This window comes from Morus notabilis, unplaced genomic scaffold (assembly GCF_000414095.1).
Source record: "Morus notabilis unplaced genomic scaffold, ASM41409v2 Scaffold521, whole genome shotgun sequence".
Classification (NCBI taxonomy): Eukaryota; Viridiplantae; Streptophyta; class Magnoliopsida; order Rosales; family Moraceae; genus Morus; species Morus notabilis.
Window position 1 is genome coordinate 580,884 of NW_010357686.1, and position 15,484 is coordinate 596,367.

The following is a 15,484-nucleotide window of genomic DNA, read 5'->3' on the forward strand; positions in this document are numbered from 1 at the left end:
ATTATTTCAGTTATTATTTTAATAATATTATTATATTCTATATCATAATTATATAATATATTATATAATAATAGTTTTTTTGTATTATATTAAATATAATAATAAATATATATTATATTGTAATTATATATTATTTTATAGTATAATATAATATAGTCTTAATTTTTAACTATCCATAGCAATTTAACGTCATAATTTACCAAACACTATTACATTGATTTTAGAACAAGTACAGCTACTATAATTATAGTTTACCAAACACTTAGTTGCTTTTTGTAACAGCTACTCCATTCTTCAACACAGCTAAAAGTAACTTTTTCAAAATCTACAGCACTACCAAACTAAGCCATAGAGCACTAGGATCACTCACACTATAGGATCAAACCTAGCAGACTAGACCTACTACAACCACCATAAAAGGTTGAGGCGATAACTTTTATTATTACACAATGAAAACACAAACACTAAAACAACGGAATCAACATCTCCTTTATTATATCGAAATAAAAACTGGTCAAGACAAAAGTCTTGAGACACACATATGTCGAGACTGACTTCCATATAAGAGGAGATCAGAATGAATAGTACTATAGTGAAAGAAGAAACTACTAACATACATACCAAATTGAAAGACACACACACTAAGGGAATAGAGATTCCCAAATCGCATTATAACCAGATAAGAGGTCTACCAAAAAAAAGCAACCGGAAACTTGCTAGTAGCCCCCCGAAGCACCACGGAAAGCCACCTAAAGCCCCGCCTCAAGTTCACCCTCTACCAACACACTCACTTGAGATCTGTCGAGACCCCCTAACCAGAGTAGGAAGTCTAATAGCGCGCCCGAAGCGGGGCTACTCCGGCCCTCCCATAAAGTTTAAGCGGCACACACGAAAACCCAAGAGAGAAGCTCATCTATTTTTGTTAACATATCCGCCTCAAATATTATACCCTATTGCTCGAAGAAATCAACAAATCATTTTTGAATATAGAAATTGTATATTAAAAATCTCAGTATGGGACGGAGTACTATATAGAGTACTATAGTACCTATAGTACATTTAATTTCATAGCTTACTTGGACACAATTTACCTAGATATGTTGGGCAATAAAATATTGTCACATGAATAATGTCAACCCTCGACGGCAGGTTGTACTTTCCAACTCCCCATCTCATATGTCTAACTTAAAGATTTGCCTTTCTTTTTCCATTAACTTTTCCCCACACGACAAACAAAAATAAGAAGCACTAAACTTTATTCATTCAAAAAAATTTCTTTAACTTCTGTTTATGTTGTTTTCTGTCCCTAGCACTTGTAGAGACCAGCGTGCTTCTATATATTTATATCTGTATATATAAAATGAAATGTATGTGGCACGCGAAAACAAGTTGCTTCAAAGTTGGACCTACCAAAAGCTGTCTTCTCCTTGAACCCACCATAAAAGCCATACATGATTTTGCCCACCATAACGGTCAAATCATTTGAGGTTGTTATTTTTAGAGCCATGAAAAGTACATCTAGAAAGGAGAGGCATACAAAAGCGAGAGACGATTGTTTATTTCATTTATTTAAGTTTTAAATTTTTAAATTTTTTAATTAAAATTTTTAAAAAATGTCACATTTAATTTTTTTTATTATAATTAAAAATTTTTAAAAAATATGACATCTTTAATTAAATTAAAAACTCAAATTTATAAAGTGAACAAACTCTACAAGTATTAATATTTGATACTTTATTTCTTAGCGTGTGTATATATATATTTATATAATATAAGCGGGTCATATGATTTTTGTTACATTCTTGTCTATTATTATTATTGATTTTTTTTAACGTTTTAGGGTTGAAACCTAATTTTTCTTAAGATAAAGACAGTGAACTTGTTTTCTCTTAGTTAAGTAATAAAGGCATAACTTTTTAGTGAGCCTGATCATATCGTTCTACACAAAAAGTTCATATATGGTTGGTTAAAATTTATCATATGAAAAGTCTCATATGATTTAAGCCAATTTTTTGAATATCCTATAATTGAAAAAAACAAAATTCTAAATATGTTACAATTAGACTTAAAAATATGTATAGTAGATTGAGAATGACAGATGTATGCATACGTTGTATTAGCAAGGAAACCTGTGGGGTTCACGTGATTTTGTATATATATTTTTGAATTGCAAGTCATTTTCTGCGCCTAATTTTTTGTCTCCTGGTTTTTATTGGCCACGTCAACATGAAAATATATGTCGATTTTATCATATGGTACAGGTGATACATATATCTCCATTAACTTCGTTTAAGTCCACAAAATACCGAATGCCATTGCATGTTATACAATGTTCCATGTCACTAAAGTATTGGTGATAGAAAAAAATCAACCGGGGCAAATAATAGAAGGAAGAAGATTTGCTTGAGGTAGTAGACGTTTGGTTCATGAATTCAGAATCATTCTTGATTTACGTGTCTTTTGTGAGAGAAAACACTGTAGCGAACCACAAATCATAATCCGAACCATAGCACGGATCTTTGCTCTAAACGCACACTGTTTTTAAATGTTGCTATTGAACTTATGTATATATTTGTATTTTTGCTGAAACTTAAGTATTTGTGTAATGAACAAATTAAAGGAATGTTGTCCCCATCTTAGTAGTGCTGATAAATTTTATCCACTCAAATCTCAATGAGGTTGTGGATTTCTATATAGTTTTTTTTTTTTGAGTAATTTTGTATCGGATTTGTAGCCAAGAGGTATTTTACACATTTGCACTCTGATCATACTGAACTTATATGGTTTTAACAAATTACTCCATGAATTTTAATTTTAACAAGTAGCCCTTTAATTTGTAAAATTATTATAATTTGTCCCATTAGATCAAATTTTTTATTAGATTTAAAGGATTAAAAATTAGAGAATTAAAAATTTATTTATATTTAAATTGAGATATTGAAATATTTGGTTGAGCGTGCTTTTCCGTCATAATTTAACACAATCAGGAAGCATCTGGTAGTCAAATTTGACGGGAAGAGCTAATCTATTTCTCACATGGGCTGGCAGAACCTTGTTCTTGTACAATAGTTCACGAATGACTCCAATTGGGCCTTGTTTGAGCCCGATCAAGGGAGATATTGGGCCTCATTTTTTCTTCTAATTATGCAAGAAAGTGATGGTAGGAGAAATATCATCCAAAATATACTAGGGAGAAAGAGAGAAATAGGCCAAGACTTGATATAAATTAAAATTAATAGGTTAATAGTTTACATAAGTTAATAAATAGGCTAAATTATTGTTTTCGTCAATAACTTATTTGGTTATGAACCATAACTTGACAAATTGTGGACGGTTTTTGTCAATAACTTGTCTGGCTATGAACCATAACTTGACAAGTTTGTCAATAACTTATCTAGTTATGAACCATAACTTGATAAGTTATGACCTATTAATTTCTATAACTAGGCCAAATTATTGTTTTCGTCCATAACTTATTTGGTTATGAACCATAACTTGACAAGTTGTGGACGGTTTTTGTCAATAACTTGTCTGGCTATGAACCATAACTTGACAAGTTTGTCAATAACTTATCTAATTATGAACCATAACTTGATAAGTTATGACCTATTAATTTCTATAACTAAAAATTAGCTTATATACTTTCTTAAACTTTTTATATTAACCTATTTTCTATTATTTCCGAACAAACTAACTTCGGATTTATGCCATGAATTCCGCCACAGAAAATAAACTAGTCAAATGTCAACAAAACGTAGCATGAATTCGTACAGCAAAGAATTTGTCGTATAAATCAGAGAGCATTTGACAATAAAAAAATTTGTCGTTTCACCGTGGCGTTTTACAATTTGACTATAAAGCATTTTGTAGATCAATGGCAAAACTTGTTGAGTTTTGTTCGTATACGAAGAAGGGCGAAGTTACCCTTTTACTCTAAAGAAGTAATACAAGCCAAAATATTCCAAAAAAGTGATGTGGATGCAATGTCCGGTCGAGTATTATGGGTGTTTGGTAGATGGATTTAAAATTATGATTCTAGATCTTGATTCATAATTAGTGTTTATTTACAGTGATTTTGAATCATGATTCAGAATCAGTGTTTGGTTTGGATGATTCTGAATCATGATTCAAAATTTGATGTGATGTTTTAAATCAGAATCACTCATGATTCTAAAACCGCCCCTCTCTTGATTCAAGATGATTCAAACCTCTGATTCTGAATCATGGTTTCAGAATCATGATTTGAACCTAAAATCATGAATCATGATTGTAATTCCAGAATCATGATTAAAATCATCTTAGTTTGAATTCTCGTACCAAACGAACCATTAATATTTCTCCTGGCGCGGATGTAACCCTGCTACTCACAAAGTGTGGGGTCGACTTGTTAGATTGTCATGTATTTTATGTCATCATATATGCATATTTTTTCTTATTAACTTCGAGACGTATCATGTGAAGCCATAAGGTGGAAAGGTTGTGTTTGTGTCATGGTTTTAAAGCATTTTCCTACCATAGTTTAGGTTTGTGTAAATTATAATACACACGATCAAAACACGACATGTAATATGAATTATTATACATACTTTCGTCTAATTCCGTCTATTTTTAGGTTTTAGTTTTTCATAATCTTCCGATGCGGAGGAAAATGAGTGTAGTCAGAGTAATTTTTTTTTTACTCCTTTATATATATATATATATATATATAGAAATAACTTGCTACTGAATGAAGTCTTTTTTTTTAAAAAAAAAGTGCCAAAGGACTAAATTGACAAAGCGTTCCTTATATTTTATAATGCATAAGTAAAGGGAAGCTCATTGTTGAATATGAATAATCTAACAAACGATAAGCCCCAAAGATCAAAAATAGAAACAAACAACCAAAATTCTAGTGTACAATTCATAGTAAAACTCTACTCAATGGCCGAACCAGCCTTCGACTTCAGTGATGATTTATATTAATTTTCTTTTCGATAGATATTTAATATAAAAGTTATACAAAAATTACAATTAATAAACTATTGATAAAAAGTTGTTAATAAACTCTTCAAAATAAATGAATACGTAATATATAATTAAAGTGAGTTGATGCGATCAAAATTTCAAACCATGGGTGATTGGGTTATGGGTATATAGCAACAGCAAGACTTGAAACCCAAAATGGCATACTCTCAACTCTCGTATATAAGAAAAACATAAAAACGGCAAATGTTGTTAAAAGCCAACCTTCTCTCCTCCTTTCTCCTTTTATCTTATTCCCATTAGGGGCGTAAAAAATCTGACCCTACCCGACATAACGCAGCCTACTTTACCCGAATATTTAGTTTTTTTTCCCGGTTTTAAATAAGGCCAGCCCGAAATTTGCGGGTAGGGGCGCGGGCTGGTCTCTTTTCAACCCACGGTAGACCGACCTGGCCAAAAGCAAATTCCTCCGCCGTTCCTCTTCTTCTCTCTGAGTGTTTCCTCCATCGTCACTTCTTCTTCTTCTCAATTCCTCTGCTCCGCCGTTCCTCTTCTTTTTCATCTCACTTCTTCCGCCGTAGTCTGAAATTTTTAGCTACAATCGTTCAGCCCAGGCCACACAGCCCAGGCCCGCCTAATCGTTCAGGCCCAAACCATGGCTTCTGATGGTATGATAGTAAGATACCAACCAGGCACGCCCAATCGTTCAGGCCCAAACCATGGGTTCTGATGGTATGATAGTAAGATACCAACCACTTATGACTACAAATTTGGAGTTGGTTTACCCAAAGTAACCCGGCTGACCCGAGGTTACCCAAGGTAACCTAATGGTGTACGGGTTCTGGGAGTAAGTGAGCTGCTGCGGCCCACAGTTTTTTCAGCTCAATTCTTGAGGGCCGGCCCAAATCTTACCAAAAAACCGACCCTACCCGGCCGAATTTCACCCTTATTTCCCATAGCCTTTTGCTATTTTCTTTTGGGTAAATGTCAGTCTTTTATCTCTCTTTTGTCTTTTGCAGTCAAATGTTGACTAATTAGCTTTTAGGGTGCGTTTGGTTGCAGTGACGAAATGATAATGATAATGATAATAAGAATGAAATGGAATAGAAATGTACCAGAAATAAATACTAATTCTTTTATTTGGTTGGAGTTATAAAATGAATTTAGAATAAAATGAAATCAATCAGGTTTTGACAAAAATACCCTTGAACCTATGAACAATCTTTAACCAAAAAAGTGAAGCAACAACCCAAATATGAACAAACCATTAGACGCTGTTCTCAACAAGACCCAAATCTAAAAACATAATATATTCCTCAAAAGTATTGTTGAAAGTTTATCACAAACTTAAAAAATCAAGAAGTCCATATTTATAAGAACATATCCAAATATGAAAAAACAACAAATCTAAAAGACCCATCAAATGAAGCAACCTGTTTCTTGTGTTTCTTAGCCTTTGAATTTATTTTATGTTATCAAAAATTTCTTCTTCCATGAACAAGAAGAGCAACGGAAGAAAAAAAACTATGGAAAGATTCAAGCTTGATTGTGAGCTTCAATGTTGATGGTGGAGCACCGAAGGCACTCAAAGCGAGCTCCGATGACGTCTGGCAACTTTGAGAGCTCCAGAATGACGCGATTCTGGCGATCTCTGGCGGCGCTCAAAATGGGCTTCGGCGGTGGATGTGAGTTCCGACGATGTATGGCGGCTTTTGACGTGGGCTTCGGACGTGCTCGGTGGAGATGGAGTCTCGCCGTAACTTCAGGCTGGATCTGATAAAGATATGGATGGGTTTTGATTTTGGAGTAATTTGTTTAGAAGATGAAGAGGGTAGTTGGGGAAAAAAATGAATCCACCAACCTCATAATTGCAATTCCACTCTTAATTGGATGAATGGCATTTTCACCAAAGTGGATGAATTGCCTTTCCATTGGAAAGACTTTTCTGTTATGAATTTCTCAACCAAACATAAGAAACAGACTTTACTAAAAGAATTACATTTCTTTTCGGAGATGTTTGGTTCATGGATTAGAATCATTTTCGATTTACGTGTGTTTTTTGTGAGAGAAAATACTGTAACAAACCATGAATTATGATTCAAATTATGTTATGAATCCTTCTACCAAACGTATCTTTTCTATTACCCCCAACCAAATGTGCCGTTAGGGTAAAGAAGAGTATAAGGGGTTGTTTGGTTGGGTGATTCGTACCCTGATTCGAATCATGGTTCATGGTTCATTACAGTGTTTTCTCTCACAAAAAATACACGTAAATAAAAAATGATTCTAATCTTATGATTCTAATCCATGAATCAAACGTCTCCTAAATTTTCAGTGGGTCCTGACTTACGATAACTGATTTTGAGTGTTGGCAAAATAGGAAAGCTGGAGATATTCAACGGTAAATTTTTTTTATAAAAAAGTCTACGTGGAGACAGCAGCCACTGATTACTTAAAGTGACAGGAACAAAGCTACTTTAACCTAATATTAATCAAGGCTTTTGATTTTTGAAATGATCTCTTCCCTTTTAGATCGAAAATCGATATTTTTATTAAATAAGACCGTTGAACCAACAAAGCCTACTAAACAAACTCAACGCAAATGAAAAATGACAAAAAAAAACAGTAAAAAAAAAACCCTTAAAACCAACCAATAAATCTAAAGTAGCCAGAGTTATTAAAGGTAAAAAAGAGTTCCTAAGAAGAAGTTTATGATGGAGGAAATTTTTTAGCGTTGACGAAGAAACGATAGAAATTGGAAGGGTCATGAAGCAATACTTATGAAGCTCAAATTACCAAAGCATTGTACTAAAATTCAAATTGATAGATGATACTTGTGATGAAAAAAAATGAAAAAACTCTCACTGACGACCAGTGGTACCGGCGTCGCGGCGGCCGGCGGAGTGGGCAACGTGGCGGTATAAGGCCGTTTGTGGCTGATGGTAGAGATCGGTACTCGGTAGAGTTGAGAGCTGGAGCCTGGAGAAGTTGAGGAAGGGAGGGAGCGAGGGAGTGAACGTGAGGGGAATGCAGGTAAACTATGGAGGTGAAAACAAACGAGAGGGATTTTTTTTTGGACCTAAATTGGATTGAAATCTGATTAAGATTAAGGGTGAATTAGTGCCCGTTTAGTTCGCTGATTCGAGTTTTTAATTTGAGTTGAGATGTGTTTTTATGTGAGAGCTTTTTACTGTAGTAAAAAAATTAGATGTGACCATTTCTGAGTGCTTTTTACTGTAATAAAACTTGAATTCTAAAATCGAATCGGTAAAATGAACAAGAGCTTAGTAATTCCACTTGTCATATCATTATTTCAAATAGAATTAATGGCACACATTTTCTCCAACTTATTTAGTAAGTGACAGTTTAGTTCTCAACTTTTTTTTTTGACAAATCGATCCCCAACCTTTTAAAACATGTGCAATCTGATCCTTTCAGTTAAGATCCGTCTAAAAGCTAATGGGAGAAGGCCCCTGACCGCCCACGTGACCCATTAAGTTGGGGTATATGTGTAAAAACACATCCTTGGTCGAATTGTTCATATTGGGGCAAATTGGGGCTCAAGACGATGTCGACGATGGTGTTGGGGAAGATGGGGAGGGCTGGTGAAGCTCGGGGCCACCGGCGAGGGCTCTCACTTTGGGTTGATGCACCACTCTCTGAAAAACGGCACTGAACACGTGAATGGAGGGAAAAACGACGCTGAACAGAGGTGAGTGCCATTGCCGCTATCATGAGTTTGAGTTTTTTCTCCTCATCGGGCACCATTGTCGCTGCACATATTTTGGCGCTGCACAGCTTCAGACGCATACAACGATGGAGATACTTTCGGTAGTAGTGGAGGAGATGAGGATGGGTTACGATGGCTGCCGTGGCTGGTGCGAACGTCATCACTGTTGCGTTGGTTATCTTCTTCGCCCCGACTTTTGCCTCCTTGAGCCTGCTCGTCGATGTTCGTGATGTGGGCACAATTTTGGGCTCACTTTTGGTAGTTCGTTGGGCGAGATTGATCTGAGTTCGTCAAAATTTTGGATGTTTTCGTTGGTTCGATTGAGAGATTAATGAATGTGATGACCCTCCTTGGAGGCCGCCACTATAGCTGAAATTAACTTGTACTTACTGGGATTTCTTAAAATTCGCGGAACATTTTTTTTTTTTTTTAAAATATAAGAAGGAATAATTTCATAACTTGTAACAATAATTTCAAAAGAATGAATCACTAAATTTCTTAAAGCTTTTCTTAATTTCAACTAAGATAAAACCTTCTAGAAATATCATTCAAACTGAGCAGCGTTTGAACTCTTGTTTCAAATACTCTTTAAAAGTCTTTCTAAAACTAACCAATTCAATCGGGCCATCTAATTTGATTTTAAAACGGATTTCGTGAGAAATCTTAAATTCAAGTACATCTTAAAGTCCTTTTAAAATCAATCATTTAAATCGTCATGTTTAAAATTCATTTATTTGTTGCATGCACTATTGCAACGTTCTAAAACTTAAATACTCAAGTCTAGGGTTGTTAGCTACAACCTCCATTTTCTTAACATACATATGTACATATACTTTCAAACATACATGCTTGAAACCTTTGAATCATATATACATATACATGATTTTACTTAAACTTACTGCGGAAGATTTAAGTGTGAGCGGTATCCATTCCCATCTCCACCATTCGTCCGCCGCTCGCCATTGCCCTTCAAGAATTGCTGATAGGTTTCTTACTTACAACATGAACATATCTGATTGAGCTTTCGCTTAGCAAGTAGGAACTATCTCTCACAAAATAATTGTAAGTACACATGAATAAATATGCATGAGCTGATTATGCTTAATTATGATGTCTTATCATAGTTTTATTATCTTATCTTATCTTTCTTATTGATGGGCATGAGTGCTCGTACTACTTGCACGCAATCATCGGGACGTGAGGGTTTGTAAGGTCCTCCATGACACCGTGATTATAACTGAACTGAATGCCTCCCTCTCAGAGGACATTATTATTTTTTTTTCTTCTCCCTTGGGAGCCTGAGTCACCTCCCTCTCAGAGGCTAGTATGGCACTCAATTGAGATTATTTTTATAAGTTCTTCTTGACTTATTAAGGTGTATGAAATATGACATAGCATAGCATACTATAACATGTAATGTACTCAAACACATATAATTAGTGTGCACTACTTAAGTGTATGCAGCATGACATAGCATCGCATACAATATTGAAAGCATAAACATGCATATATAACATGTGTAACTTTTTCTTTAAAATCTATTCATACTATAGGCGAGATTCCTACTTACTTGATTTACAGTGCTGGAATCCACTTTTCACCAAACATCCTATTCTCTTACTTGCTTACTTCTGAAAATGAACACCCATTGAGAGTGTGAGATTATCTATCGTGTGCTACTCTATTTTAGCATCTTATGAAGGAAATCTAGCCCTTTACTTAAGGCATGTATTCCATTCCTTTACTGAAGGATAATTTACTATAAGGATCAATTTATTAAATCCTCAAAATCTTATTTTCCTTAATTGCCCTTAACATACTTATGTTATGTTAAAAATCAATTACCCAATCTAGTAACTTATTCTCCATAATTTACCTAATGGGACTTATTATGCTATTATGGCCCAATTCGGCCTAGAACTTATTTATGGCATTGTAACTCTTAGGCCGTTGAAATTTAAACTAAAACAGGGTCTCTCGAATGAATGCGGGCGTTGGACCGACATCCAATCTCTGAAATCTAAGGACCTATCGTATTGGGCTCGTTGGCGCCCGTCGGGATGATTTGCTTGATAAACCATTAAGTTCTTTAAAAGAAAGCATTTTTTTTTGAAAACTTTCTTTACGAATACTTACGTTAAAACGAGGTTTAACACCATAGTATTTTATTGAAATCACCTCTCGGGTTCTTTGATAACTTTTTGTTAAAAACTAACACTGTGTTAGTTTGTTTTGTTAAAACTGTGCAGTTTCTAAAATCTGTGTTTTACTACATCTTAGGGTCGGATTTTGAAAATCTGTTCTTCACGACAATTTTTTGTCTCGTCGAGATCTAAAACTGAAATTCAGCCTCTAAAGGCCTCGTTTGGCTGAAAACAGTGGCTGCTGTTTTTTTTTTGTTTACCTAGAATGCTGTAGCATTTTAAAAATGCTGTAGGAATGCTGTAGCAATTCTCTTTTTTTTTTTCGAGATTGTGTTGGACAACCTGAACCGTTTTTGTAAAATGGTTTTAAACTTGCTTTTAGAGTTAAGATTGAGTTTTGTTACAATAATAGAAAACGTTCAAAACATCAAGAACTATAAGTTCACGCTTTGAAATGCTGAAAAATCCCGCTCTAGGGTCCTCATTTTCGTGTTCAAAGTAACCAAAAAATTTTACCTCTAACCTTAAAATAGGCAAACTTAAACCAACAATAAGCATACCACATAATGATAATCAAACTAACCTCAAAACTCACAAAACTAACTTAAAACTCACACACCCTTATTACAACTTATTTCCTTGATAATCACAAATTACATCAATGGATTCTCAAACTTAAACTTTACTAGGAAGGAAAATAGAAGAGAAAGGTTTTAGAGTTTATACCATTGAGGAAAGAAAATCCTTGGTTAAACTCCTCCTAGAACACTTTGGTCCTCCTTCTCCCTCTAAGGTTTGTTAATAGAAGAGTATAAGAAAATTTGAAAAGAATATTTCTACATCTCAAACTTTACTAGAACATAGGAAAGAGAGGTTTAGAGTTCATACCCTTGTAGAGATGCTTGATTAGACTCCTCCTAAAACCCTTTGATCTCCTTCTTCTTCTTCTATTTTTTTTTGCTAGTGGCTTAAGGTTAGGAGAATGAGAGAAAATTTTTGAGAGGAAATGGGTGCAGGGTGGCCAATTTTGGTGTGTGGAAAATGAGAGAAAATGTGTAAAATGGCTAACCTAATGCTTGCACTAATGGTCTAACATTTATAGGCCTTGCTTGATCTCTTCTTAGTTCTTAATTAAGCCTATCAAGCTAGCTTAATTAGTTAAATTTTGGGTTAATTCCCCTTACTTTGGGCTGGCCGATTGTGTGCTTCAAGAGGGAAGTGAAGTAAGCATCCTTGTCAAATAGTTGATTTAACTCAATCTCATCATGAAATCCTCTAGCACACTCCATTAGCCAAAATTTGGCTATAATTCCCTAAGCTTGGCCGGCCAAGTGACGAAAGAGAGGGAAAAATGTAACCTACCCCCATCACATCACATCTCATCCAACCAAACTTAACCCACTCTTGTACTTTTATCTCATCTCTTAAGTTTCTCTTGAATTAGATAAAATTATACTGACTGTAAGGAAGTACTTAGCCGACAGGAAATTCTAGTTTCTGACGGTTCCTTTTCTACTGCTTGTTTACAATTCAATGTTAAATCCTCGACTACTTTGATATCCCATTAAACTCTTACTCGCGTAATATCTTGAACTGTTTCAAGTCTTGAAATTAATTCTAGACTGAACAAATTCTAAATTTAACTTTTCTGCATTATATTCCGAGAATGACATTGTTTCTGACGGTGTCAACTCCCGAGCTCACATTATACCCTTCTACTATAGGTATTTATCCTATGACTTTAACCTAGCTGTCTGGCAATTAAGGATTTTCTCTTCTTTTAAGATGTCAGAGCGTTTTTTTATACGCTGCTAGCATCGTGTTGTGCTTGGAGATTCTTGAAATTAAGATTCTCAAATTATATTTGTACTAAAAATTCTTCCGTCTTAGATTGCGGCGATAATTTATCAATCGAATTTACTCGATCGTAAACATGAACTTAACATGAAATCTACTACAGAATTTAGGAATACAGATATTAATTCCATAAATCCTTCAATCACAAATATAACATAATATTTTCTAGGAAAATCCTTGGCTTAAATACATAAATTGTATTATTTAAGGTTTGAAATTTTCTTAGTTATTACAATGAATCTCTTCAAGAAAAACATCAATTGTGGACTGTTATGGCTTTGAAATCAAGGGGTGTCGACCTCAATTCCAAAATCGAGCTTGTTTGGTGAGTGTAGATATGGGTTTGTTCATTGTTTTAGTTAGCTTTATTGTATTCGTATGTTGATAAGTATGAGTGACTGTAATGATGGTGGTGATGAGAAGAATTATGGTGGTGCTTGGAAAATGATGGTGGTGGAAATGGTGAACAGTGGAAGTTGGGTTGATGCTGGTTGTTTGGCCTTCGTGACGGTGGCCGTACTAGTGGTGGTGGTTTGGTGAAGATGATGTTGGGTGATGAATTTGTTTTCTTTTTGGGTATTTTAGTCATTTTAGTGAAAAGGATGGCCACATGATGGGTCAGGTGCATTCTTCCGTTAATTTTTGGACAGATCTTGAAAAAAATGACTAAATTGTACCTATTTTAAAAGGTTGGGAATCAATTTATTAAAAAAATTGAAGACAACTGTCACTTACTAAATAGATCATGGACTATTTGTGCCAATAAGCTTTTTAAATAAATAAACGTAAAAGAAAAGGAAAAAAAATAATCAATAAATTGAACGAGACCATTTTCTTAAATGTTTTATGCGCGGTATTTAGCTAAATTTCTCGTGATATGTACGTCTTGAGGCGAAACAAAGACAGGCTTCGTCTTCACACTGGTTTTTGTCACAGAAAATTCTCAACCATAGCCAATCTTGAGCTTGATGGAACAACAACTTCAGACTACATTACTTGGGTTGGGAAAAGTGCGAACCCAATACCTCTTTTGCATCAAACCTTGCAGAGAAGCGCAAGAACAGGTTCCACCATGGAAGGTAAAGCCTGCCATGCGCAGATTATCACTATTGGCTTGCGAGCAGACACCTTAACGTCAAACATGCTTATTAACATGTATTCGAAATGCGATTTGGTTAGTTGTGCTCGCAAAGTGTTCGACGAAATGCCTGAACGGAGTTTGGTATCGTGGAATACTATGATTGGGTCGCTTACTCGGGATGGGGAGGAGAGAGAAGCTCTTGGTTTGTTTTTGGAGATGCAAAGAGAGGGAAACTCTTTGAGTGAGTTCACTGTTTCGAGTGTTCTTTGCGCTTGTGCCGGGAAATTCGCGATTTTTGAGTGCAAACAGTTGCATGCTTTTGCTATTAAGATGGCAATGGATTCGAATGTTTTTGTGGGTACTGCATTGCTCGATGTTTATGCTAAGTGCGGTTTTATAAAGGAAGCGAGCTTTGTTTTCGAGTGTATGCGGGAAAAGAGTGTTGTTACGTGGAGTTCGATGGCGGCAGGTTATGTGCAGAATACTTGTTACGAGGAAGCTTTGATGTTGTTTGGCAAATCTCGGATTATGGGACTGGAAGTGGATCCTTTTATGATTTCATCTACTGTTTGTGCCTGTGCAGCTCTTGCATCGCTGATTGAAGGGAATCAGGTTCACGCTGTGTTGTGTAAAACAGGATTCGGTTCAAACATATTTGTTGCTTCCTCGCTTGTAGACATGTACGCAAAATGTGGCAGCATTGAAGTAGCCTACGCCGTGTTTCGGTGCATGGAAGAAAGGAATATTGTTCTGTGGAATGCAATGATTTCGGGTTTTGCTAGACATGCTCATTCCCTTGAGGTAATGATATTGTTTGAGAAGATGCAACAGATGGGTATGCTCCCAAATGAAGTAACTTATATTTCTGTGTTGTCTGCGTGCAGTTATATGGGCTTGGTTGAAAAGGGAAGGAAATATTTTGAACTCATGACAACCGAACACAATGTGTCGCCCAATGCCGCGCACTATTCATCCATGGTTGATATTCTCGGGCGGGCAGGGCTGATTGTTGAAGCTCATAATTTGATAGAGACCATGCCATTTGATACTACAGCTTGCATGTGGGGTTCACTCTTGGCTGCCTGTAGAATCCATGGGAATCTTCACTTGGCTGAAATAGCCGCCGAACATTTGTTTGAGTTGGAACCTGATAACGCAGGGAACCACGTTTTGCTTTCAAACATTTATGCAGCAAACAAAAAGTGGGAGGAAGTTGCAAGGACAAGGAAGGTTCTCAAAGACAGCCAGGCGAAGAAGGAGAGGGGTAAAAGTTGGATTGAAATAAAGAACAAGGTTCACTCGTTTATGGTTGGAGAGAGAAATCATCCGAGAATTTCCGAGATTTACTTGAAGCTGGACGATTTGGTTGAAGAGTTGAGGAAGCTAGGATACTTGGCAAACACTGAGGATGACCTGCATAATGTTGAAGAGAGTAGAAAGCGGGAACTATTGAGGCACCATGGCGAGAAGCTTGCGGTTACTTTCGGGCTGATGTGTTTGCCTCCCAATGCTCCTATTAGAATCATGAAGAATCTTAGGATCTGTGGGGATTGTCACTCTTTTATGAAGCTCACATCAAGTTTTACAGGGAGGGAGATCATTGTAAGGGACACAAATCGATTTCACCATTTTAAGAATGGATGTTGTTCTTGCCGGGATTTCTGGTGAAAGTTCTGGTTCATTTTTCTTTTATTATTATCATAGGGAAAG

The 15,484-nt window shown here is 35.6% G+C and overlaps 1 protein-coding gene across 1 annotated transcript; it reads left to right on the top strand.

Moving 5' to 3' along the window:
- Positions 1-13,559: 13,559 nt before the first annotated feature.
- LOC21401351 (pentatricopeptide repeat-containing protein At5g04780, mitochondrial) lies at positions 13,560-15,468 on the top strand. Its single transcript, XM_010090517.2, has one exon. The coding sequence runs from the start codon at positions 13,571-13,573 to the stop codon at positions 15,440-15,442; it is 1,872 nt and encodes a 623-aa protein (XP_010088819.1). The 5' UTR covers positions 13,560-13,570; the 3' UTR covers positions 15,443-15,468.
- Positions 15,469-15,484: the final 16 nt, after the last annotated feature.